Source organism: Dysidea avara, chromosome 8, assembly GCF_963678975.1.
Source record: "Dysidea avara chromosome 8, odDysAvar1.4, whole genome shotgun sequence".
Taxonomy (NCBI): domain Eukaryota; kingdom Metazoa; phylum Porifera; class Demospongiae; order Dictyoceratida; family Dysideidae; genus Dysidea; species Dysidea avara.
Window position 1 is genome coordinate 21,002,535 of NC_089279.1, and position 24,531 is coordinate 21,027,065.

The 24,531-nt window shown below is 37.4% G+C and overlaps 2 protein-coding genes across 2 annotated transcripts; one reads left to right on the plus strand and one right to left on the minus strand.

Annotated features, from left to right (window-relative positions):
• Positions 1-379: 379 nt before the first annotated feature.
• Positions 380-17,558, minus strand: LOC136262942 (mitochondrial inner membrane m-AAA protease component AFG3L2-like). The gene is made up of 16 exons (XM_066057360.1): positions 17,379-17,558; positions 17,262-17,324; positions 15,144-15,349; positions 15,013-15,081; positions 14,738-14,871; positions 14,593-14,677; positions 13,503-13,676; positions 11,687-11,824; positions 11,367-11,520; positions 11,184-11,313; positions 10,831-10,928; positions 10,125-10,235; positions 8,813-8,928; positions 8,060-8,260; positions 848-1,042; positions 380-607 (listed from the first exon to the last, which is right to left on the minus strand). Exons 1-16 carry the CDS (start codon positions 17,497-17,499, stop codon positions 467-469), a joined length of 2,136 nt encoding a protein of 711 aa, XP_065913432.1. The 5' UTR covers positions 17,500-17,558; the 3' UTR covers positions 380-466.
• On the plus strand, positions 17,552-24,095 carry LOC136262944 (calcium-responsive transactivator-like). Its single transcript, XM_066057362.1, has 4 exons — positions 17,552-17,711; positions 19,975-20,051; positions 23,088-23,163; positions 23,515-24,095. The coding sequence occupies exons 1-4, from the start codon at positions 17,649-17,651 to the stop codon at positions 23,944-23,946; spliced, it is 648 nt and encodes a 215-aa protein (XP_065913434.1). The 5' UTR covers positions 17,552-17,648; the 3' UTR covers positions 23,947-24,095.
• The last annotated feature ends 436 nt before the right edge of the window (positions 24,096-24,531 follow it).

A 24,531-nucleotide genomic window follows, 5' to 3' on the forward strand; every position in this document is an offset into this window, starting at 1 on the left:
ACTGCATTTGAGCTGCTAGTAAAAAAAGGGAAAAATGGTATTTTCAAAATCACAGTCTATGCTAGATATATACCACAAGCGGATAGAACTGTGTATTACAGACTGACCATGAGTGTCCTGATTATCGAGGTGTCCTGATTTTCCAGGTCAGTTTACATGATAAGGCATACTTTAGGACTGCATCATTTCTACAGATCTTGACACATGTTGTCACACAATCACGTGTCTTGACATTTACACAACTCATACATATTTATAAGTACATTTTCCATGATGCTCTGACTGCATAGTATCAGGTATGCAAACAAGCAAATTCTATAATTTGTATAATCAGGCCAACCCTCAACACTTTTATAATCTGTCCCATACATACAGCATGTAACATGTGTCACATGATCCTTCTTGTTAAGCTCTTGTGTAACAGGCTACGTATATTATACAATAAAGTATACACATTCAAATTACATTAATGGCTTTCATTGTCAGCTTTGTCGGTCTCTTCAATAAATTCTTCATAAGTACTTTTTTCAGGAAACGGTCTAGGACCCAATAAGCTAATCATGTCTTCTCGTTGGAGTACTTCTTTCTCCAGTAATCTTTCAGCTACCTATAAAATTATATGGGTACTGTAAAAAGCAGTGCAACATATACGTTGTGGTATGCATATAGCAATAGAAGAGTGCGCATGTTACATGATGTACCATACAAGTTTATTTTGTGTACGCATGCATGTATGCATGGTCAGGTGGATGTATCAGTAAGCTGGGAAAGTCATAAATAAAATCACACACATGCTTACCAGTACCTCTTCTAAACACATAAATACATGATGTACAACAATACTTACACTTATGACATGTTCTCTGTGTTCTTCAATCATAGCAACAGTCCTTTCATATGCACTCCTGATCAAGTCTCTCACTTCATTATCTATCAGTTGTGCTGTAGCCTCACTGTATGGTTTCTCCATTAGCATATCTCCATCTCCAGGTAAGTCAAATGACACTTGTCCAACCTTCTCATTCATGCCAAACTTAGCAATCTACGGGAAAAAATGGCATTATAGTGTGTACGTATGAAGACAATCTATCACTTTAAGACTAATAATAGTTTACCAGATAATAAAATGAAACAATCTGCGTACCAAGGCATAGTTTCATACAAGTAAGTGAAAGTACATTGCCAATTACTTGTCTTTTAGTCTTCTGACAAGTATCCACTTTCTGTACCTTCTTCTTTACCTTATATCTTCTCTTCTCGTCATTATCAATTTTCACATTAACGATTTCCTTACACGCAGTATATAAATGTCACAGAAATATTTGCTTCTACGAAAGAGATTGGATTGCTTAATATATAAGTATGGCTATGGAAAACCAGGTATCATGACCACACCCCTTAGCAACTTATAGCATAAGATAGCTCCATGCTAGTTGTAGGGAATTACACTAATTTTGGTATGTAAAATATTCCTGTAACTTTTAATGGCAGGATTTGGAGAATGCCATTCATTTCTACCATACAGTACAGTATTGTCGTATGTAGTCATTACTCAATCATTACACAAAAGACAGTCCTACTCATATTAGAGATGTGACCATGCTTGCACTATTGCCTTTGATACTGTGGATATTTTGGTTATTGTGACAAAAATGATGATGCAATATGTGGCTACTGGGTGGCAAAATTACAGGTACTGTACAGTGCTTTATATGTGACTGGGCCTGCAAAAATAGGGCATGTGGGCACATGATTTTTGCCTACTTTTTCAAACTTTCATCACTCATAACGTTTTGTACCATATTGCTATGGCAATGCAATTTCCAGCTCTTAGTAAGCATTTAGTTGGCTTTAGGATACAAGTTACAGAATGCAAATATTCCATTCCAGTACTGAGATATGACCTGTAAAGTGACGGGATGTAGTTTGTGCCCACATGCCCTGTTTTCGCAGGCCCGGTCACATATCATAATTCATGTTACTATCTCAATAGTCCACTAACCAAGTGTTACCACCAGACACACATCATAATCCTATGATGTGAGATTATGCAACCACGGTGACGCTATGAAAGCAATGCATTGCACTGTGAAGGGTCTGTAAAGGGCCCTGGGATGAATTTGGCATTGATATACAATCTGTCCTTTAGGGAGGTTTCAATGTTAATTTAGTTCTCCATTTCTGAGATCATGAAATAATTGGTGACAAATGTTAGAATGGCTGATAAGGTTACTTACTATGCTAATTAGAGACCCAAGGACAATTTGGCCCACAAAACTTAATTACTGAGACCACAGGCCAAGATAATAACACATTGTATCACCACTAAGCAGGAAAAGTAAGGCATCGTTTGCTGTGTGGTCACAATATGTTACCACTTTGTATACTGTTCATTGCCTTGACACACACAACACCACAGAGCTTAGCTTTTGTAAACAGTACAGAACTAATTTTAGGATGGCGGGCAGGACTGTTACTAGCAATTAAGTGTGTGTGCTCTATTACACAGTTAAGTGACTGCTCTATTAGACTATCTCGATTGCACAGAGCTATACAATAAAACAGGTTACTTCCACCCTTCTTACAATGATATCTTGCCTTTTTCCAGTTCCTAACAAGCAGGCGAAACACTGGCAAGCCGCCTCGTTCACCTACACAAAACGGCAAATGGCTATCAGTGAAATTAATATGACGGCTTGTTGCCTCATTGCTTTGGCTTGTCGCGCTTCTACATTTAGTAACACTTGTTCATGCAACGGCACTGATTGGAATGCAAGTCACATGATAATCTGTTTTGATCAGTGTTAAATAGAATTGTTGTACCATTTCAATCACTGGCACAAAAATTCCCAATTTTTATACGTTCATGCCTTTGTTCACCGACAATCTGAATTCCAGTTAGTGCAAGTTTGTAGGCCTTGTAGTTTTCTCAAACATTAATTATTATCTTTAATTCGCATTCTTATTTTTCTTAGTACTTGGTTGTATAATAAAGCTTTACATTGAATTTTTGATAGTATGGTTGTATTTCTTGGAACTACAGTAGATATGGTTGAATTCCTTAATTTAATTCATTTTTGACTTGAAAATATAATTACATGGTTGACAGGGAGCTTAAATTATTTTCTCAGTATACTAGTATAGTAGTAGATGTTTAAACACATAATAATAGTAAGGTCCTGTAAAGGAAAATGGAAACGACTCACAGAAAACGCCTGATAAAGGTGACCATGCAATATACAGGTTGGATGGGTTGGATTTTACAGCTCAATGTTTCTTTGCAGCGAATCTTTTTTCTAAAATGATCGAAACACTATAGTAGAGCAGTCAAGAATGTTTTGTCAACTATCCCACATATTGATGACCTATGAATAGATGCATAGATTAGGTCAAGGGTGGCCCCAGGAATTTTGGTGACTGGTTTCCAAACTTTTGCTATATGCAAATTTAAGGGGTATGGAGGCAGAAAATTGTGTAATTTGAAATTGAATCTGGTAGCAATATTGACAGTTAAAAATATAATTATGTTAAGTATAATGTAGGCTGCTTAATTGTGCTTGCTTTTGGCACAGTATCACTAAAGAGTTAAGGGATAGAACAAATTTGACATTTGAAGCATACAACAGACATGAATGTTGTTCTGGTGGTCTTGGGGCATGCCCCCAGGAAGATTTTCAGATTTTAACACTCTGTTATAAAATTTTGGATTATTTTTTACTGTGTTGGCACTGGTAAATAAAGTAGCTAGCTAGCTACTTACAGTTCTTAAGAGAAATACAAAATGTGGCTGTTCTATTACAGTGGTTGACTGCTCTATTAGAGTATTTTGATCTGAACTTTTGTACCATTGCAAATCATTGTAAAATATAATTTTGATTAACTGAATACACTGACTTGACCAGTTTCTGGAAACCTCAGAAACCCCCCTGGATCTGCCCTTGTAGGTATATAGACTAGCTCATTGAAAGCTAGTTACTCCCTTGAAACCACGAACGTTTAAACATTAAATGAAAATTGAGATTCACAAAGTACTCTAGTTAACTGACAGTGCCTAATGTAGGCTCCGTAAACTGCACCTACTCCTTCCAGATAAGATGTCATATGATGAGAGTATGCATGCAGCACTGGCATGCTTATCAAACTGAAGTGACTCCAAAAGGAGCCTTGGACAGTCCCCATGACTGCTCATATTGTCCTTAGTCTTTTCATTGGAGCCATGCACCTACACATAGTCACATGCTGCAGCTACCACATACTCATCATGTGACTTTTTCCTGAGGTTACAGGTAGAACTTCCTGCATTTTATGCAGGCACTGTCAGTTAATTAGAATCCTTTGTAAACCTATTAATGCTATTATGGTTTAAATTTTATGATTTCATAGCTACCGTATGGAGGGAAACTTTGGCGCCGTTAAAATTTGGCGAATTTGACGAATGACCATGAATTCGCCAAATTTTCCCCATCCAAATATTTTGGTGGCGAAGAAAACAGCAAACCAAGCATCAAACTAATCAATTTTCTACTCGACCAAGCGATAGTGGGCCAGGCATGAAGCCAAGCCTGCCTCGACTACCTCACTAGGTAGCTAGTTACTGTACACGCTTGGTACTCGATTATCTATGGTGGTACTATCCTCAAACTTCACCTCGAAACAGGCGTGACAAGTAGCGAGTCCTACCATATTAAGTACGATGTTCACTATTCCAAAGGGTGTAGATCTACTGTCTATATAGTATTACCTTTTAGTTGGTAGCTGACTCCAGGCGCCGAACCGCTGAGAGGCGTGGCACCCCGCCAGTTCTTGCTTCAGGGCCAGGCACAGCGATTAGTAATCTAATTAATTTAAAAGGGCGTGCGCTTTGCTAACAATTCGCCAAATTTTATTTCGCCAACAGTTATATTTTGCCTGATTTGCCAATTTTTTCCCCCTCCAAAGTTTCCCTCCGTACGGTAACTTTCAATGTTGATGACTTAGCTATAGTCTATATACCTAAATCTATGACAGCTATAGCCCATCAATTCACAGGCCATCAATGTGGATCCCTGGTGGGATAGTTAACAAAACATTCCTGACTGCTCCATTAAATCAGGTGACTGCTTTATTAGAGTGTTTCGATTGTTTTAGCAAAAGGATCCAAACGATGCTGCAAAGAAACATTGTGCTGTAAAATCCAATCTATATATTGCATGATCACCTTATCAGGCATTTTCTGTGGCTCATTCCCGTTCCCACTTTCCATTCCTGTTCCTGTTTTCCTCGAATTCTACTTTCCAATGCTATGCATTACATACAAAACCACAGACACCATTTCCTGAAAATAGTTAACTATATTCAATAGCCATTCCACAGTATAAAATATTGGTATGCCGCCCAGCACTACAGTCTCTGGGACACATTTGGCGTGGATGTATAATCCATCCTTTAGAATATTTGGTATCAACCTGAGGTGTAAATGTTAAATTAGTTCAAAAATTTTTGAGATCATAAAATGATTGATGATGCATAACTTCCTCTGAATGTAATTACATGGTTGATAGGGAGCTTAAATTGCATTTTCTTAGTATGGTTGTATTTCTTGGAACTACAGTATAGATAGATATGGTTGAATCCCTTAATTAAATTCATCTTTCACTTGGAAATATAATAATATAATTACATGGTCAATAGGGAGCTAAAATTCTTAACTCCAAAAAGGTATCAATTCATAGAGAGGTCCTGTAAAATTACCACTAAGGCTTGGAAACAAAATGGTCAGTTTGTTGTTTTTAAAGGCATAAAACTTTAGATTGGTTATCATAATGGCCTACCCATTGAAATTGTAAATCTGCCAAATGAATTCATAGGCCAACTGTTATTTTTAGCACTAGTTGCACCAGTGCTAGCTGTGCATCTATTAATAGTATCACAGCATGACCAGTGGAGAGGAATCAAGGGTTAATAATCGCCAGACAACTGTGGTTGATAAATAAGCAATTACATTAAAATAATGAAGTCACAGGAAATTTGTAATGCGACAAGTAGACTCACTGGCTTTAACAAGTGCTATATAAAGGTTTTAGAAAGTGATCATGTATACAACATTCTACATTGAAGAGTTGGAGAATCAAAGCAGCTACAATGTTCAGCTGGTACCTTACAGCAGTACTAATAGGATGTATAGGAAAGATGGTGCTGTGTCTGAATAGTGCATCATGTGTTGATCTTTTCTCTACTGGGGGAGGAAAATCTGGATAATACTGAATAAATAATACTGTTAGAGTATACTGTGATATGGAACTAAAGTGTGGTGGTATTGAGGGAGGATTGCCTATTTTGATATGACTCAAGGACACCACTGTCCTTTGTCATGGAATAAAATTGTCTTGCCCGGAACTGCTAAAGAAGGCTGTATACCCCCAAACGATGCAGGCTGTCACCTATTCTACACGTAACATAAGCTACAGGAAGATCTGTGGTCAAGTTCAAGCATATCAAAAGGGATGTACTGATGCATTCTATCCAACCATGTCTCTTGACAAGTCCATCAATGGAGTTTACTTCGAGGAATATCAATAACTCTTGGTGATCCTCGGAAACATGTGTGGTCATACAAAGCAGGATTAAGTGACGATAGAAACTATCCTAGATGGAATTGTCCATGTGCTCACGTCTCTGGTCCTGATCCTCCCCCATTTGTCGGCGATCATTATTATTGTGAGTCAGGTGACACTGGAAGGTATAGGTGCTCAGAATATTACAGCTCAGATGTCTTATGGGATGGAAACCAATGTGATGGCTCTAACAATAACTGTTGTACAAATTCTGACATTCCTTGGTACTTCCGACAACTTGCTAGATCAGTGGAGGGAAGTGATTTAGAAGTTAGAAATTGTCACTCAGAAAATGGCACTCAAGAAGATACAATACTTGAACGTTTGTAGCTCTATGTACAGTGAATCTTCACCATTAAAGACTGCATTGTAGGCCTTATGTAAAAGCTAAATACTATTACTTTTACTTTCTTTTAGGATTTCATACAGCTACATGTATACATGCACATTTAATCATTAAGCATACCAATACTTGATAGTAGAGATCACATTATTATTGAACACAGGTAATTGCAAAGGGTGGAAATGGAACTCTGAAATTGGCCAAAACTTCATATACATGCATCTTAGAGTGAACCCCATTTAATGGCCACTTGAAAGACCATTTTGTTACAAAACCACCCTTTACAAAGGCCACATTGCAATAGTAAACCTGTTAAGTAGATAGGTCTCAAGGTGTACCATGGTCTCATTATTGATAATACCCATGGCCAGGTCACAATCATACAAATCTAAGGTATACTTCATGACCTCATTAACAAGATATTATACTGATAATGTCAAGTACTATCAGGCGCTTATAAGCTCCTGGTACTATAGGCTCCATTGCCTTGAAATTTGGCACATGTAAGGAGTGTACAAAGGCAAAGTTTGATATGAATTGATGTGCTGTACGGACGGTATAACATGGTAACTTGAGTGAAGTGTGTACCAAAATATTGGAGATGACACTGACCTGATTATATGTGGACTATCAAACTAGGTACAAGATTTGCCTTTGGAAACTCTTTACATGTGCCAAATTTCAAAGCAATGGAATAATGTGCTTGCATTTATGGCAGTTTTTGAAACTGTGCAAAAGCCAAACTTTATGGGGTTGCATGTTGGAACTCAAAAATTATCAAAGCAAATTTATTGCTCAAAGCTAGTACATGGACTACTGAAGGTGAAGGTTATTTCCACTATAAAAAAAGCAGGTAGCATGGAGCTATAGTCTATGTATGAGTGAAAATACATTATTGTTGTTGTTCCTGTTTACAACACACATACAAAGTACTGATGTTCACATGGGCAATTGGTACTCACAAGGTACATACATACAATGGATATATATGCAATCTTCTGCACATAAATACATGAGTAAATAATACATATGTATGTAATTCAGCTAAATGCTGCCATGCCAATACGTGCAAAGCAACAACACCACACTATGCAGTAATAATGATTTTCATAATTAGATTAACCTGAGCATAAGCACTGCCAGTCACTTTCTTCAGATCATCCTGTGCTCCAGTGGTTATCCTCTGGAAGAAGACTTGCTCAGATGCTCTTCCGCCTAACGTCATGCACATCCGGTCAAACAACTCCTCCGTCGTATAAAGATTTTGTTCTTTGGGTAAATACTGTGCATATCCAAGTGCCTTACCACGTGGAATAATTGATACCTACAATAGAGTCAGAGATGTAGTGTGTCAATTAAGATGTTAAACAGCTAGACCTATAGTCTGTACTTGCTTTAAAAATACATAGTAACAGCTGTCAAATTTCATACTAACGAGAAATTTATCTGTTGCCACTGAATTTTACATTATTGGATGTCTAAAGTAACCTATCCAAGTTTTAAAAGGATAGCATGAATAGGCCACAAGATACGACATTTTGAAGTTTGTAGTTTCCTGTGCATTATCTATGTATAGGCCTATAGGGCAACAGTTGCCTCAAGTGGGTCATATGCTACTTTAGAAATTCACATGTACAAATAATGTAAAATTTAGGTTGCTAGGGGCAATGGTTATTATTGTACAATACAATGAAATTTGTCAGTAAGTTGCCCATCAGAACTGTTGGTGATAGTAGTAGCTAACTGTTTTAAAATGAGAAAAATGTTGAATGCTTGCAAACTCTTATTGTAATGCCTCGGTCTGCACAAGTGCATAGATGTATATGCCCCTGTACACCATATTTCTAAGTGCATATTAACTACACATAGAAACAACCTTCATTAATGGCTCAGCGTATTGCAAAAACCATCCGATCACTGCATGACCAGCTTCGTGATAAGCAATTACTTTCTTTTCTGATGGTTGGATCACCATTGTCTTTCTCTCTAACCCTATGGTTGTATGTACGTACACATGCAACAATAACAGCAATAGGTTCTAAATGCCAAAATTAATTTTAAACAGTACACTACACATACTAAGGTTGAAACGCGTTAGGTCACCTGGGTCTGACCTGCTTTATTAAATAAGCGGGCCTGACCTGCTTTATAGAATAAGTGGATCTGACCTGAATAAGCAGGTCTGACCTACTTTATAGAATTATAAGCAGATCTGACCTGCTTTATAGAGTAAGCGGGTCTGACCTACTTTATAGATAAGCGGATCTGACCTGAATAAGCGGGTCAGACCTGCTTTATAGAATAAACGGATCTGACCTGCTTTATAGAATAAGCGGGTCTGACCTGCTTTATAGAATAAGCGGGTCTGACCTGCCTTATAGAATAAGCGGATCTGACCTGAATAAGCGGGTCAGACCTGCTTTATAGAATTATAAGCAGGTCTGACCTGCTTTATAGAATAAGTAGGTCTGACCTGCTTTATAGAATAAGCGGATCTGACTTGAATAAGCAGGTCTGACCTGCTTTATAGAATAAGCGGGTCTGACCTGGTGTGAAATGAATTAATTATTTAGATGATGTGGAGCCAGCTTCTGTCATGAACCATGCCAGGGACTACCTGTTACTGTCTGCAAGTGACAGCCAGTTATCAGCTACCTGTTATTGTCTGTAGATACATACAGTATGCACAAATCCATGCCATTGCTGTATGCAGGCTTACACACCCATTAACTGATTGTTATCGTATGAGTCATAGTCTAGTCTTGTGGCAAGCCAGCTTTTCATCAGCTATGCCCACTTATCGAGCATATGTAATATTGTTTGTAGGCATGCATTGAGGTGTGCTAATTTATCAGTACAGTGTTTTGAAGCTTGTAGTTATGCGCGAAGCCACAGCCACTTATAGGAGAATGCGTTTTGCTGTCTGTAAACTTGCATGGAACCACGCTAGCTTTAATTATGTCTACTTACCATATAGCTGACCATTTACATTGACCCAAGTCAGTTGGTCATCCAAGTCAGCAGTAATCACCAGGTTTTAATGCTGTTACATACACAAAATCTATACACAGTGCAATAGGTCACCATGAAACAAGATCTTCTAGCTACAATACAAGCTAGACCATATCAGACAGCTTTTTACTGTATTCACATTTCCAGTATATCACATACACCACATACATACATACCTGCAATAACTCTCTCTATGGCTTGTTCAAAATGTGTTAACTGTACATCTTCTGATGACAGTCGCGCAGCAATTAGTGCTGCTTCATTACAGACATTAGCAATGTCAGCTCCTACAATATTGACCAAGAGTTGGACACAATGTACTTTTCAATACACACCTCTCATGTAAAATAAATTACATGTACTGGTAAACCAAAAAATTAAAATTAGAGTATGTTAAGTCTGGTGTATGTTCTATTAGAGTAATTGAGTTGTGTACAATGTAACCCCTAAAAGTCAGACAGTGTGACACATACTTGTCCATGGTACCATATGCATTGGAGTACATAGTATAGACCTCTAAAATAACACTTTAACATGGTCTCAAGGTGTACCAAATAAAATAAAACATACTCACAATCATTTATTTAAACATATTTATAGGGTACTAATACAGTACCACAGACCCCGACGGTCTTAGGCAACAATAAAGTGCTCACAAAAGTGACTTGCATGGTCAGATAATAGCAGCCTTTTATTTGTGAACTATAATTAAATATTCTAATAAAACATACACCTAGTCTCAAATACTCTAATTAAACAATCATGCTTCAATTTAGGGTGCAGATAAACAAAGGGTCTGGGTCTTCTGTAGTAAGCTACCTTTGTTGCCATTTATACACAATACAATCATCACAAATGCAACATACAATTATCTATACATACCAGTAAATCCAGGTGTTATAGCAGCAAGTTTTCGTGACAGAGAGGTACGATCCAATAATGTTTTGATTGGATGAAGATGTACAACAAATATCGATGCCCTAGAATGATCAAAAGTTTTGGAATGTAATGCAAACCGTGAACATATAAGTGGTATGCAATGCAACATAAAGCAGACATGTACAGTATCACCACAGCACTGCACATAAAAGAAATAAGTTAAAGTGTAAAAAAATGATTAACTATGATACTGGAATCTTAATGAACATCACAAAAAGCAACCAGCCTGGTAAAAATACATGGGCTGGACACTGGATAGAGGGTTTCATACAAATTGAAAACAATTAATAACATACCGGCCTTTGATGTCGGGTGGTGTTAAATGTATTTGTCTATCAAATCTACCAGGTCTAAGTAAGGCTGGATCTAAAACATCTGGTCTGTTTGTACCAGCCATAACCACCACATTTGAATCAGTATTAAAACCTTGGAAACAGAATAACAAACATATGTGCATACATGTCAAGACTTTTGCATACCATCCATTTCAACAAGTAACTGATTAAGTGTATTTTCACGCTCATCATGACCACCAAAATTTCGTGAACCTCTTTTCCTACCAACTGCATCAATCTCATCGATAAATATAATGCAGGGAGCATTTTCACGAGCTTGGGAGAACAGATCTCTAACCTATGCCCAAAAGATATACATTGTGAGTGTGTGTAGCTGAGAGTTGTAGTGTGTGTGTGCATGCGAGCGTGCGTGCATTTGTTGTTGTTGTTGTTGTGTGTGTGTGTGTGTGTGTGTGTGTGTGTGTGTGTGTGTTGAAGTGAACAATTGAGCAATAATAGTTTACCCTGGCAGGTCCAACACCAACAAAAAGCTCTAAAAATTCTGAGCCAGAGATGCTCAAGAATGGAACACCAGCCTCTCCTGCTGTAGCCTTGGCTAATAGTGTCTTCCCTGTTCCTGGTGGGCCTGACAAAATGGCACCCTAAAAATTAAATCAAAACCTTCACAAGGACAACAACAATTAATAGTAGGAATCACCATCAGGAGTTGAATCAACAGCTGAAATCAAATACTGTAGAAATATACTGAAACCCACTTTAAATAGAAATACCATCAAAGATTTCTAGCTTATAATGAACATGTAAGTTGAATAGTTCTACAGTATATGAAGTTTTCCGTCACGTAAGAATTTAAAGACTGAAGTTCTCCAGAAGATTGTGAACATCCATTAAACACGGAATTCCATTTTACCAATAGCAAACTTAAAGACATAAATATATAAATAAGCATCAGTGCAAAAATAAGGAAATAAAATCATTGAAAGAGAAACAAGTTAACATGCCAACAATGTTCTAGAACTACAGTGGACCCATCTCAATCTCTTTAAAGCCTAACACTTGAAATAGTCACACACAGAAGATATACGTGATGCAAATGATTCTGTACAAATGTACACATTGTAGACATCACAAAATGTGGCCAGATTTAGCAAAATCAACCATAGGGGCGTGCAAGAGTCAAAAATGAGATAACACCAGCATGAAGTTGCTGCACTATCAGGCTAACAATTTCCACATCAAACTCGCCTTCAACTTGTCAGGTCTACTTTTGGTAAACGGTTTTCTGGTGGCCTGTATAACCACGCCAGACATCTGTCAGGTCTGTGAAGAACAGAGAAGTGCTTAGGGGGGTTCATACACACTAGACAGACGAGCAGGGAGCTGAATGTGTGATATATGTCTGTTTTGTAGACTTCAGTCTATTTCCTGCCTCTGATGGGCTGTTTTGTTGTCTGGTGCCATCCTCTTCCATTGTGTAGTCTATCTCTTGCCCGCCCTGCCACTGCCACCCTCCGCCCCTTTTTGAGGACTCATGATACAGCAATATCTAAAATGGCGGGAAACTCTACAAAGATTACTTTGGCCACCAGGTGCTCTTAAAGGTTGTGAATTGCTCCATCTTTGGTGAAAAATCTATACTTGTAGCTGCCAAGGCTGGTGAGTAACAATGCTTTAAAATACATTTTTCTCTGAATCAACAATGCGCCCATACGGGTGATTTTCCAAAATCCAGTCACAAATTATCTTTAGCATAGCAACTAGCTATATGGAAAAAAATTGGAAATGAATACCAGTAATCTTTCTACTTATCTATGATACAGGGTTGTGCTATATCCATTGAGTCCAAATACATGTAGAGATCTTTTCAAGTGTAAGGCTTTAAAGAGTTTGAGATGCTTTATTGTACAGTAGTTTTAACATGCTGACTTGCTTTTGTTTATTCAACAACCTCCATTTCCCAAAAATTTATTTAAACATTTTACACTAATTTGCAGGCTATACCTTTTGAATAATTATTGCCTGGAAATTTTGGCATAAATAATGGATCATGTAGGTCAGAAAACAATTATATGTTGTATACACACTGCACACTTTGCAACTACATATAGCTGCTTATAACTGTTGTACCACATAGTTTAACATGTGTGTACACCAACCTATTGCTACCAGCTGCACCTTCAATGATAAGGTGGTCTGATAACAAAAGCCGACCAGTTGTATAATGATCTATTTATTGCAGATTGGCTAAAAAAAGTTCAAGTAACAAATTTTTTAATAGATACGTATACAGCCTCACATAATACATATATTGATTCATACTCGAGGAATCTTTGCTCCCAAATCCTGGTACTGTTTGGGATTCTTCAAAAAGTTAACAAACTCCATTATCTCCAGTTTAGCTTCTTCACATCCAGCTACGTCATTAAACTTTGTTAAAATATTTGTTTCCTTGTTGATAAATTTTGCTTTGCTTTGACCAAACCCAAATGGACCCTAAAATAAGCACATACATAAATGAACAATACTGTATGCATAATATACGTACATACATAAGAACATACAGTGTGGTGTCTAGCTATATTGTGTATGCGACAGTCATTCACAACACTGAGGTCTACTCTCACATACATAACTTCATCAGAGTATACTTTGATGTAAAAGAAGGTAACGAAGATAAAGAGAGCTTAAGGTGATAGAGGATGGATAACAAATAATTAAATGAACAATGTACTGGACAATATGAATATATCAGTTGTAATTACACATGAAATACATGGGATGGGACACAAAGATTAAGCAGAGGTATATAAACAATTAAATATTGCTGGGTTAAACTAAAACTAGCTTGCAGGGCCCAGAAATCAGATGGTCCCATGGGCAAGAATCACCTAAAGGATGTATGCCCTAGCTGCCTCAAGCTCCACTAAACCTATATACTGTATCTACTCTAGGGCTGAAACAAATACTAATACTCGGTGAGTACTTGTTAAGGATTTTGGTACTCGGATAGTAAAATTGGTACTAGAGTACTCGTTAAGATCACATGACCCAGCTCACATGATGTATTTGTCATTAGGTAGTGACACAAAGAAGGCTATAGAGTTTGATAGGCATAATTTTTTGTCAGGGACGCTAACATCAGTACTTTAATACAGTGTGTGTATCATTGCTGTTACTTGAAAAGCTGTAAACTGTATAAGGTTGGCACAAAACATTTGGGTATGACTACAAGTAGCTAGTATTCGTGAGTACTCGATCATTAACTCTAGAGAGTACTCGAATACTAAAAAACCATGATCATTTCAGCCCTAATCTACACAAAGCAAATGACCAATAGATATCTCTATAGTAATATGCATAAACCCTTTTATTAGCAAGTAATTATATACTTACATAAACATCAACCTACCCCTTTTCTACCAGAGATACCTCTTGTGAAGTAGATCAAAGCACCAAGTATTAATAGTGATGGAATAAGTTTCATAGCTTCCTTACTATACCATAAGATTCAAATATACGTACAGCTACCTCGTCATATAAAATAATGTACTCACAGAAATTCTGGCATATTCACATAAGTTACGGGAACATGGTTAGCAGGATCGATGCCTAGTTCCCTTTGTGCTATTTCAAGGTTGCGTTCAAAAGATTCTACACTGCCAATATTGAAGGTGAGCTGCTGTGGGCCCTATAAAATACAAGTGTCATAAAATACATTCATGTATCCTGTAGTTCAATCAAGTCTGTACATAAGCACATACAGATGCAAAGAATAAAATTTGCTTGAAAATTCATCAGTCTACCTATATAGCACAGAGTGTCTACTTACCATAGAGCCTGAATATTTTTTAAGATAAGCCTTCACGTATCTCCTGTTAACCAATTCAAGGCGTTCAACCTGCAAAAACACAGTATCAGGAGGTTAACTATACAATCGTATGAATAGTACATGGGACTAACTTCTCCTTGCTCTAAATATTTCACTCTAAATTCCTGCCATGTTATTTCCTTTCCAGAGTTGGTGTTGTAGGTGGTTAAAAAAGCAATGGCTACAGCTACACCACCATACAAAAGCCATCTTCGATTCGGTGGTTGAAATAAGGAATTCCACCAATCATTTCCATCTGTTCCTCCTCCCCCAGATGAGCTATCTTTCTTTGGATTAGCTAAGTAAAAAAAAAAACAGATTGTGCATATTTAACCCATCAACCTGATGGCTTCCTGGAGTACTATTCAGTGCCCACCAAATTTGCTATATTAAGCCAAGTATAGGTAAAAATATATTAAACCTACTGTATACATAAAATATAATCGGTAAACCTTAAATGATCCCTACTGTTAAGTAGAGTGCATTTTTCTATCCTAGGAGTACATCTGAATTCAGTGGAATAGAATAGTGGATTGGAACAGGCTAGCAGTATGGTAGAATGAAAGAGTGCATCGGTATAATCTCCCTCATTATAAAGACCATCTTTATTTTATGCCTACTGTACATCACTATTTCATCGCTTGTCAGCCTTTGGTCAGTCCAATACTTTTGGTATGTCTTAGCCCTTAAGGAATGAGGATACTTACATACTAATATGGTACGCTCTACAACTGAGATCAAATACACTATCAGCTACAGTATGTAACTATCACAAAGTCCAATTTAATTCTGTAATAAGGTAGCATTATACCAAGTATTCATAATATTTCTATGGTTGTATATATAATATTTTCCTCATAAAACTCTTGGTTATACCAACTTTTTGTAACTATAGCAAATTTTCTTATCAAAATTTGATGTAATTCGTGAAGTACACAAGGCAACATTTAAGACAAAATAAAAAGCTAGTATCGCTCATTACTTCAGCAGCTTTTGTCCCTTTCACAGCAAGGGAGTATCCATTCGTCTTGGCATACACGGAAGCTTCTTACACATGTGTCAAAATTCACCTCTAAGACTGCACCCAGTACTAGTTATCACTGCATGTTGTCCTTCCACTTGTTTCGCACCTCATGTCTATGCACAATGAAACTGTAAACCTAACGCATTCCACTTTCACAAAAAATTAATTAAAATTTTGGTGAACCCAGCATTGATCAATTTTGAAAATTATAATAGCGTTAGGTGCAGCGGATGTCACTATAGTGGGTGCAATTATACTTTGGGAAGATGCACGTCCATTCCTGATTCTCCCCCACCTACACACAGGCTTAGTTGTAGATGCAGGAGGCAACACATTTACAGTAGAAGGATCACTTTATACAGCATACAAGGAAAAAATAGATGGTAACAATAAATAACAAAGACAGTAATGATAAGACTGGCAGTAAATATATCCAGGAAACAGAAATATATGGAGTGGCCCAACCAAGCAAAAACATATAGTTTTGTTTAGACCATTAAAAGAAATAATCACATTTTTGAATCCTGACTTTGGTCATAGTTCCAATAGAGTATGCATATATTTTAACTGATTCATTCTTTTAGCATGTCACAATCTGAGGGGAACTGTGGTGATTATTTCACAAAGTAGACTAACTATGCCCTCGTACTTTTAGTTAATACACATTTACAGTACCACATAGTCATGGATAATTGGTATTCTCTTTGATTCTCATGTCAGCAAACCACAGGCCAAGTTTTACCACACATTTTCTAGCCATCACAGATACACTGAGTAACTGCTTCACAGCAATACGATATAGTCGCCTATCAATGGAGAATGAGGTACTAGAAACACACAAGAGCATGGTCAGTATAGTTTCTGAAACAGTGACCATGGAGAGCACCATGGCAAACAAATGGGTAGTTCCATTGTGATATCACAAAGTAGAGTAGCTACAGAGCCACAATCATGCTTCTTAATGTTATTACCCATATAGGTGATTACCATGTAGCCATGAATTGCCTGCTCCTGTAGGTCTGGTGGAAAGATAAAGTATAGGGCTTTTGTATTTTAAGCGTTTTGTTTATAATTTCTTTGTGGATTTTGATTTATACTCCTATATTTGGCATAAGCTCTACCTCGAACACCTCTTGTAACACAAAGAAACACAAATACACAAAGCAACACAAATACACATAAATACCTCCAGCAGGTTTCTTATTCTTTGTAGTATCACTCTTCTCTTTAGGTTTAAATTTTCCGAAACCTGTAAGTGCATTGAACGTACATGTACAGGAGATCCAAAAGCTACTCAACTTACCCTTAGGAGGTGTAGATAAATATCTCGTAAATACTACACTGGAGATCGGTTGACTACGGACACATCCAAGATATGTAAATCGATTGCTAAACTTGTGTAAGTGAAATAAACTACTAGCCATATTCTCAAGTCCTTAAGGTCGGGACAAGTCCCACAATCGAAACAAAAAGTGCCTATGTCTTCTGCACGTGACTGTGCGTATACGCGGTGATTCTAGCCTTGCGCGTTATATAGGTCTGTATTTATCGTTGCCACGATAATCGTCTTGAGATGTCATCATCTACCCATGCTCCTCAGGGCCGTCCTCGCCCAGATTCACAAACTATACAGCGCGTAAGTTGTACACTACATGTAATGGTGACGCGTAATATTATGAGCGAGATTATGAGGGACTTGGGCTTAAGACATGTTCCCCTGATTATTTTGACACTGATTCGAAGATACACTACTTTTTCGGCACTTGCACTATACAGGCAACAGTTCAGTCAATTACTGTAGTAATTTATTTAAAATTACTATTTTAAAATTACAATGGTAATGCATTTTTAATTTTAATGCACCTATCAATATTATCCCACACCTCCAGTGGGTGGGGGAATGGTGAGGATTCGAAATTCTCGACCCATGGGGGCACCACTAGTGGTAAAATCCCCACGTAGCTTGGCTACAGTACACTTTATGAAACAGGTTAATTCTTTTGTAGCTTGTAAGTTATTTAAATGCCAAAATTTTTGAATGCTTGAATGTCTTACTATAGTAAGCCGGGGCATCAAATTGTGTCAAAATCCCCTAATCCTGTAGTAATCCCTGGAGGGAGGTACGTGGGGCTTAATATTGATAGGTGCATAATCTGTCAAACCTTTACTAAAGCCATGATATGTACAATATTACAGGTATATATGGTCAGTTGTGTTAGGGGCCCACCTGCACCAATTATAGGTTCCTAGTTGTAATGCACCTATCATTTGCAACCCCAGCACCCCCAAGTATGGGGAGTTTATGAACAACTTTGTCCCCAGTACTGAGGCTTTCAACTCCGGGTTTAAATTAATAATTTTTGCAGTCATGAGTACTGGCTACGTACATACGTAGCTGTGCGGGCCACAGTCCTCACCAGCTTGTACACATGAGTCAGTGACGTAACGTGAATTGTCCATCAACTGTGGTTGGGACTAGTTGGTAGGATATTAGCAAGATGCCAAAGTAGTGGAGCTTTGCTCTTGAAAATTGTCAAATCCTCACCTCAGCCCCACATAGCCCATACTTGTACTAAGATAGTCTATGCTCAAATAATTGCAGTGACTGTAAACTGACTACATCAGACTATAAAATAAACTCCAGGGGTCAGTCATTCAGAAAATTCACGACAATATTTCAAATTTGGCCATCAAAGTTTAATTGCCAAATGGCCTAACCATATTTCAATTGTGCCCTGTGTTTTACTCAAGAAGGCAAGAAAGACTTTGTTTGTGATGTGATCAATACTGTGCCAAGTTATGTGGAAAATATCCAGACCCATTTTATATATTTCAATTTTCAGCAGATTAATAGTTCTCAGTGAACTCTGTTGTGAAAATTTTTGGTCACAAATCAATATTTTTCGTGTCCACATGCTTTGTTATAGAGTTACATGACTTTTAGTGTCAGGGTGTGTAAGGTCATAACACTAGTTCCCAGGTGCACTGACTGATTTATTACAGTATCAACATGACTGTTCTATTAGAATATTTTGATCTTGAAATCCATCTACATACACTAATCACGGAACGAAAAACAACCACTTTGCAACAAACTCTTCAGTAAGCTTCCTGATCTATGCTGTGGTCATAGAAAGGGATTGCATTCTAAGAACTTAAGCAAGCAAAGTAACCACTGTGATTGATAGAGAGACCTTGTTGCATGCCTTGGTGCAGGGGAATTATTCTTTAGTAAACCATTTAATTGAAAATCGAAATTAGAATTTTCTAGATTAACAAAAAGGCCACACTATACTATGTTGAACAAAACAGATTTCATTAGTGCACACCAGCAAATCCATTAACCCTGATCTTTTATGACTTCACATGCATAGTGGCATTTGGACAGGAAATAATGGCCCGGTTTGGGTTAGAAAAATGACTTGCGAAGTAGTACAGCAAGCCTTGCTACTTTTTATCCCAGGATTCTTTGCTATGAATATGGGCAAAGTCTAAAATACACTTACTGTTTCCTCTCTATTTGGTATTTACTAATGGACCTATACTCCTTGCAGGTGATTTTGTGTGTTCTGCAAATATCATGGTTCATGCTAATATATGTATGTTTGTTTTAACTCATGCAGTGCACATCTGTGTTCAAGGGTTACAATGATCAGGAAATGGGAAGGAAACTTACAGTCATTAAGGAATAATTTAGTGTGATATTTTAGGTGACCATCCCATTTTATGCTACCAAGAACTTAATCTGTCCACACCTAAAGCTTTAAATGTATAAGCTATGGCTAGTCAACATGGTTGTATGAAATTGTTGAGGAGTTTTTCTGTAGCCCTAGTGTATTATTAAGCACAAATGTGTTAGCAACCTGGCTGATTTAATGTCTATATTTTTAAATGTACAGATGTTGGATGAGAATGCTCAGTTGATTCAGGCAATTGTAGAGAACCAAAACAAAGGGAAAGCCATGGGCTGTCTCCAGTAAGTTTACTCTCTGTGTGCATGTATGTGTATGTGTCTGTCTGTGAGTATGCATGTGCACATGTGTGTGTGGTGTTTGTGTTTGTGCTTGCGTGCATGTGTGTGTGTGTGTGTGTGTGTGTGTGTGTGTGTGTGTGTGTGTGTGTGTGTGTGTGTGTGTGTGTGTGTGTGTGTGTGTGTGTGTGTGTGATTTAGTTTGTGTAGCAATTTTCCAGGACATTGTTACTGTACTGTATATCAGGGACCATGGATACTTGCACTTCTTCCTCATAAAAAAGTATATTGACCAGAAACTAGTCTCACAATACCTTCATTGTGCCTTGCCAGTATTATTAAGATATGAACAAGCCCGAAAGTGTTTTAGTATGGCTTCCAATAGGTTGCTACAAATTTTTTTAAACTTTTCATTCAGTGGACTGATTGAGATGCCTTCAGACAAGCGTAACTCAATAATGGCTAAGGCCATACACAGCCCAAGTTGTGGTATAGCTTGCCAGATGGCTTCCCTAGTATCCCTACGTTTATAACAAAATCATCTGTATTTTCCTTAATGACTGGATTGGTAGCAGAGACGCTTCTCATACTGTTCTTCATTTGTAACGCTGTGAAAACGAACCAATTGATTATCGGAACATACGTTCAGATGAAAACTACTTTAGTCATGGATATAGGAATTAAATGTCCACTAGTATATGTTGACCTTCCTTGTTTCACTACTTTTATGTCTATGATCCCTAATCAAAATTTACTTGTCATGTATAACTTCAACATACATCAAACCGGTGCTGGTATTGAAACTGGGTCGGGTCAACCAGGTCACATTTTGTCAGTCTGACCTGCGTTTACAGATTTTTCAGATGTGACAAAGATTGGATCATAATTAGTTTGACAACATTTGTGAAATTGCGTCATAGATTAGTGGTCTAGCTTCTTTCATGTTGCCACGGCCACTTATCAGGATTACTGTGTGTAAGCATTAGAACTGGGCAATATTTCAATATATTGGTAATATTGTAATATTGAACTACACAATATATTGTATCGAGGTAAATTATAGAGCCACAATAATATCGTCTAGACAATATAATCGCCAATATCACCTATATCGCTTAATTAAATCTGGCTAGTGTTATGTTCCCTGCACTTGCTATATACCTACAAGGAAAGGCAATTCGATTATGTACAAAAATTCCAGCTGTTGTCTGGCACCATTTCACGTTCTATGATACAATATGATGCAATAATGTGTTATGTAATGTTAGTAGTCTCACTGCTCGACAAATTTAATTCTACTCAATATTTAATCATATCGTGAATATAAGCTTATCAATATGTCGGATAGCATTATTTTCAGTATTGTTCAGGACTAGTAAGCATACATACTGTAGTATTGTAGTCTGTAGGTATGCACAAATCCATGTCCATTGCTGTCTGCAGATTTACATGCAGCCACGCCAACTAAATAATAGTTATTGTGCAAGACATAGTCTAGTCTTGTGGTAGGCCAGCTTCTTTTATGAGCCATGCCCACTTTAATATTGGAACTGTGTGGTATTAGCTGTTTGTAAGCATACGTAGAGTAGAGCCTTGCTAATTTATCAGTATGGTGTGTTGAAGTTTGTAGGTTTGCAAGAAGCCACACCCACTTACAGGAATTGTATCTTGCTGTCTGTAAACTTACGTGAAACCGCGCCCACTAACTGCCATTGATTATAAACCTTACCTGTTTAGTTTTCGTATGGCTACCCTTGTACTTAATACACTAGTTGAGCACCCACGCATGTGTACGCTTTAGGGTCACATCCGGGTCAGCACATAAGCTGTGATCAAGATACTCTTACAGTTCAGTCATATTTTTAATAGACCATCCAGCGAATTAAGTTATACACTGAATATTTTATGTTGCAAAATTCTTTTGTGAAGTATTCAGCAGTGTAAATTTTCTTGTACAATTAAAAATCATGGTAGGGATCTACGTACGTTATCTTCTTTATTGTACAGGGCTATCATTTCACTGTGTGCAACTACCAATTGAATGAAGTTGTGTAAGCTATCATGTTCTCTTTACTGTAACCACAAAGGCTTCCCCTTAATATAACAATGTATACCAGTGATACGTCAGTTTAGTAGCATAGTAGTGTATAGAGGTTGTAGTATTGTTTTAGTGGAAGTTTTATGAAAAAGAGAGACATGAGTGGAATAATTTTCTCTGGCTCAGGGACCAATCAGGAGATAGCTGATCAAGGCTCTGCATGTTCATCCAAGATACAGTATGTTCCTTACCTATCTTCGGTGTTCTGCTCGAAATGACAGCTAACAACCATACACTACTGGTAACCAAAGCTACAACATGAGGTGTCACAATATTTTTTCTGTACTTAGAAGGAAATGCTTTAGCCACTACTCTATCAGCTACGCTCATCAATTCGCTGCTGACTGTCTATGTTATCAAGACCACAAGAAGTTTGCACAAGTCGCATAACATTTTTGCTGCTAACCTACTGATATCTGGTATGGTCGCTACTCTATCAGGCTGCTAAATTGCTAGTACCATAATAATAGGTTTTCAGCTGGGAGTAGAGCCTTTATCACTACTTGCATAGTCCATGAATTCCAATTCTATATAGTAAATAATATTATTTGTTATAATAGCAGCTGATAAGGTAGTGGCTCTTCTAAGTTCAGAACTATTTTGACACCTCTTGTTGTAGCTTTGGTTATCAGTGTATGGTTGTTAGCTGTCATTCCTACTGTTTGCATGATCATATTTGATGCAGATGGTGTCATTCCTGTACCAGAATATGGCGCTGGTATGGCAAAAGAAAATGCTTTGCTTCTGTCCATATTTTCTTAATGCCGATTGTTTTATACCATAATCTTGTACATTTACTTAACTGTCAAACCTAGTCAAGTTCAGGATTGTATTATGTATAAGTTATTTGCTGCAGTTACTGTAATTCATGAACGTGTGAGTGTTCTAAATTGTAGTATTGTACTAAATGTGTTACTGTTAATTAACTGACTGTTTTACCACAGATATCAACAGATACTTCATAGAAACTTGATGTATTTATCTGGATTGGTAGATCCTAATTTACAAGCTATTTTACAGGTAGAGAATACAGGCACAACAATACAAATGTTTTTGAATGTGAAATAGCAACTGTATAGATTACCTGGCTTCATTACTTGCATGCATAATTGAATAACTTGATTTTCATACCCAATGACTATCTTCGCTTCATAACTGTTATCAGACACTGATAGCCACAACCAATTGGTGTTACATTATTAAATGACAATGGTAGTGAAACAAACTTTCTGAAAATGGTGAATTAAAACAAGCACTCTGATACACCTGCCCATTGTTGTTACATAGGTTCAGATGTTTCATGTATGGAAACTAGGTTTTTCTACTGTATTTAGAAGTGTACTTTAATTGTACTTATTTGTGTTTTTATAGCCTCCTGCTCCTGGTAGCTATAATCAAATGGGTAGTCAACAGCAGTCTCAACCACATATAACACCATCTCGACCAACAAACCCTAACACCTCACAGTTTTCAGGTTGGAATTCTTCACATTTGGGAAGTCAATACGATGCAGCAAAAAGTAGTTATAACCAATTCTCTCAAAACTTTCAAGCACAGGGTTCCAATGTAATGCAACATCAAGCTCTGGAAGCTGAAAAGAGGAGGCAGCTACTGAGAATTAGGCAGGAACAGATGATACAAGCACAGTCTCAACATAATAGAAGCATTACTGAGGGACAGTTAAGGATGCTGCAGTCAGCCCAGTCAATGACATCTCAACCACAACCTCCACCACCACCGTATACCACACACCCCTCTATATCTACTACAACTGTGAATGAAACATCTCAAAACAATGGATAATATAAAGCAATTGATTTGCACAGCTTAACTTATTGTACTAGATGTTGGAGCACTGTTAATTCGTATATAACAAGGCACTCTATGTGTTTGTAACCTAAGTGACGTGCATGTATGAACACTCATCACAGTGCAATAACTTTGTAATGTGAGACTGTGGACTGCATTGTCAAATGGGTCGAATGTGATCAGCACATTGATCTATAGTTTAATATGTACCTGTTGTGTTTGGATACCCACACTACTTAAATTCAGTGGTCTGTCAACTTTTCTCATGCAACGGTGATACGTTATGAAAGCATGTAACTTTGTACTCATAACTCATGCATGAGGAAGAGAACCATCATTACTAGATTTGATGAAACAAGTACGGCAATAGATTAATCCTCAGTCTCATGTGATCACAGTCAGATCACACTAAAGGGAGATCTGTGTGGGCATGGCAAGGAGTGTAAGTGTGTACAAATAAAATATGCTAATTTTAAAAAAAAGTAATTTTCCACTCAGCAGTTCTGGGCCATGAAAATCTTTTGAGAACATGTCATACTTATACAAGCTGCACTGTTAATGATTTGTCTGATGGTAGAT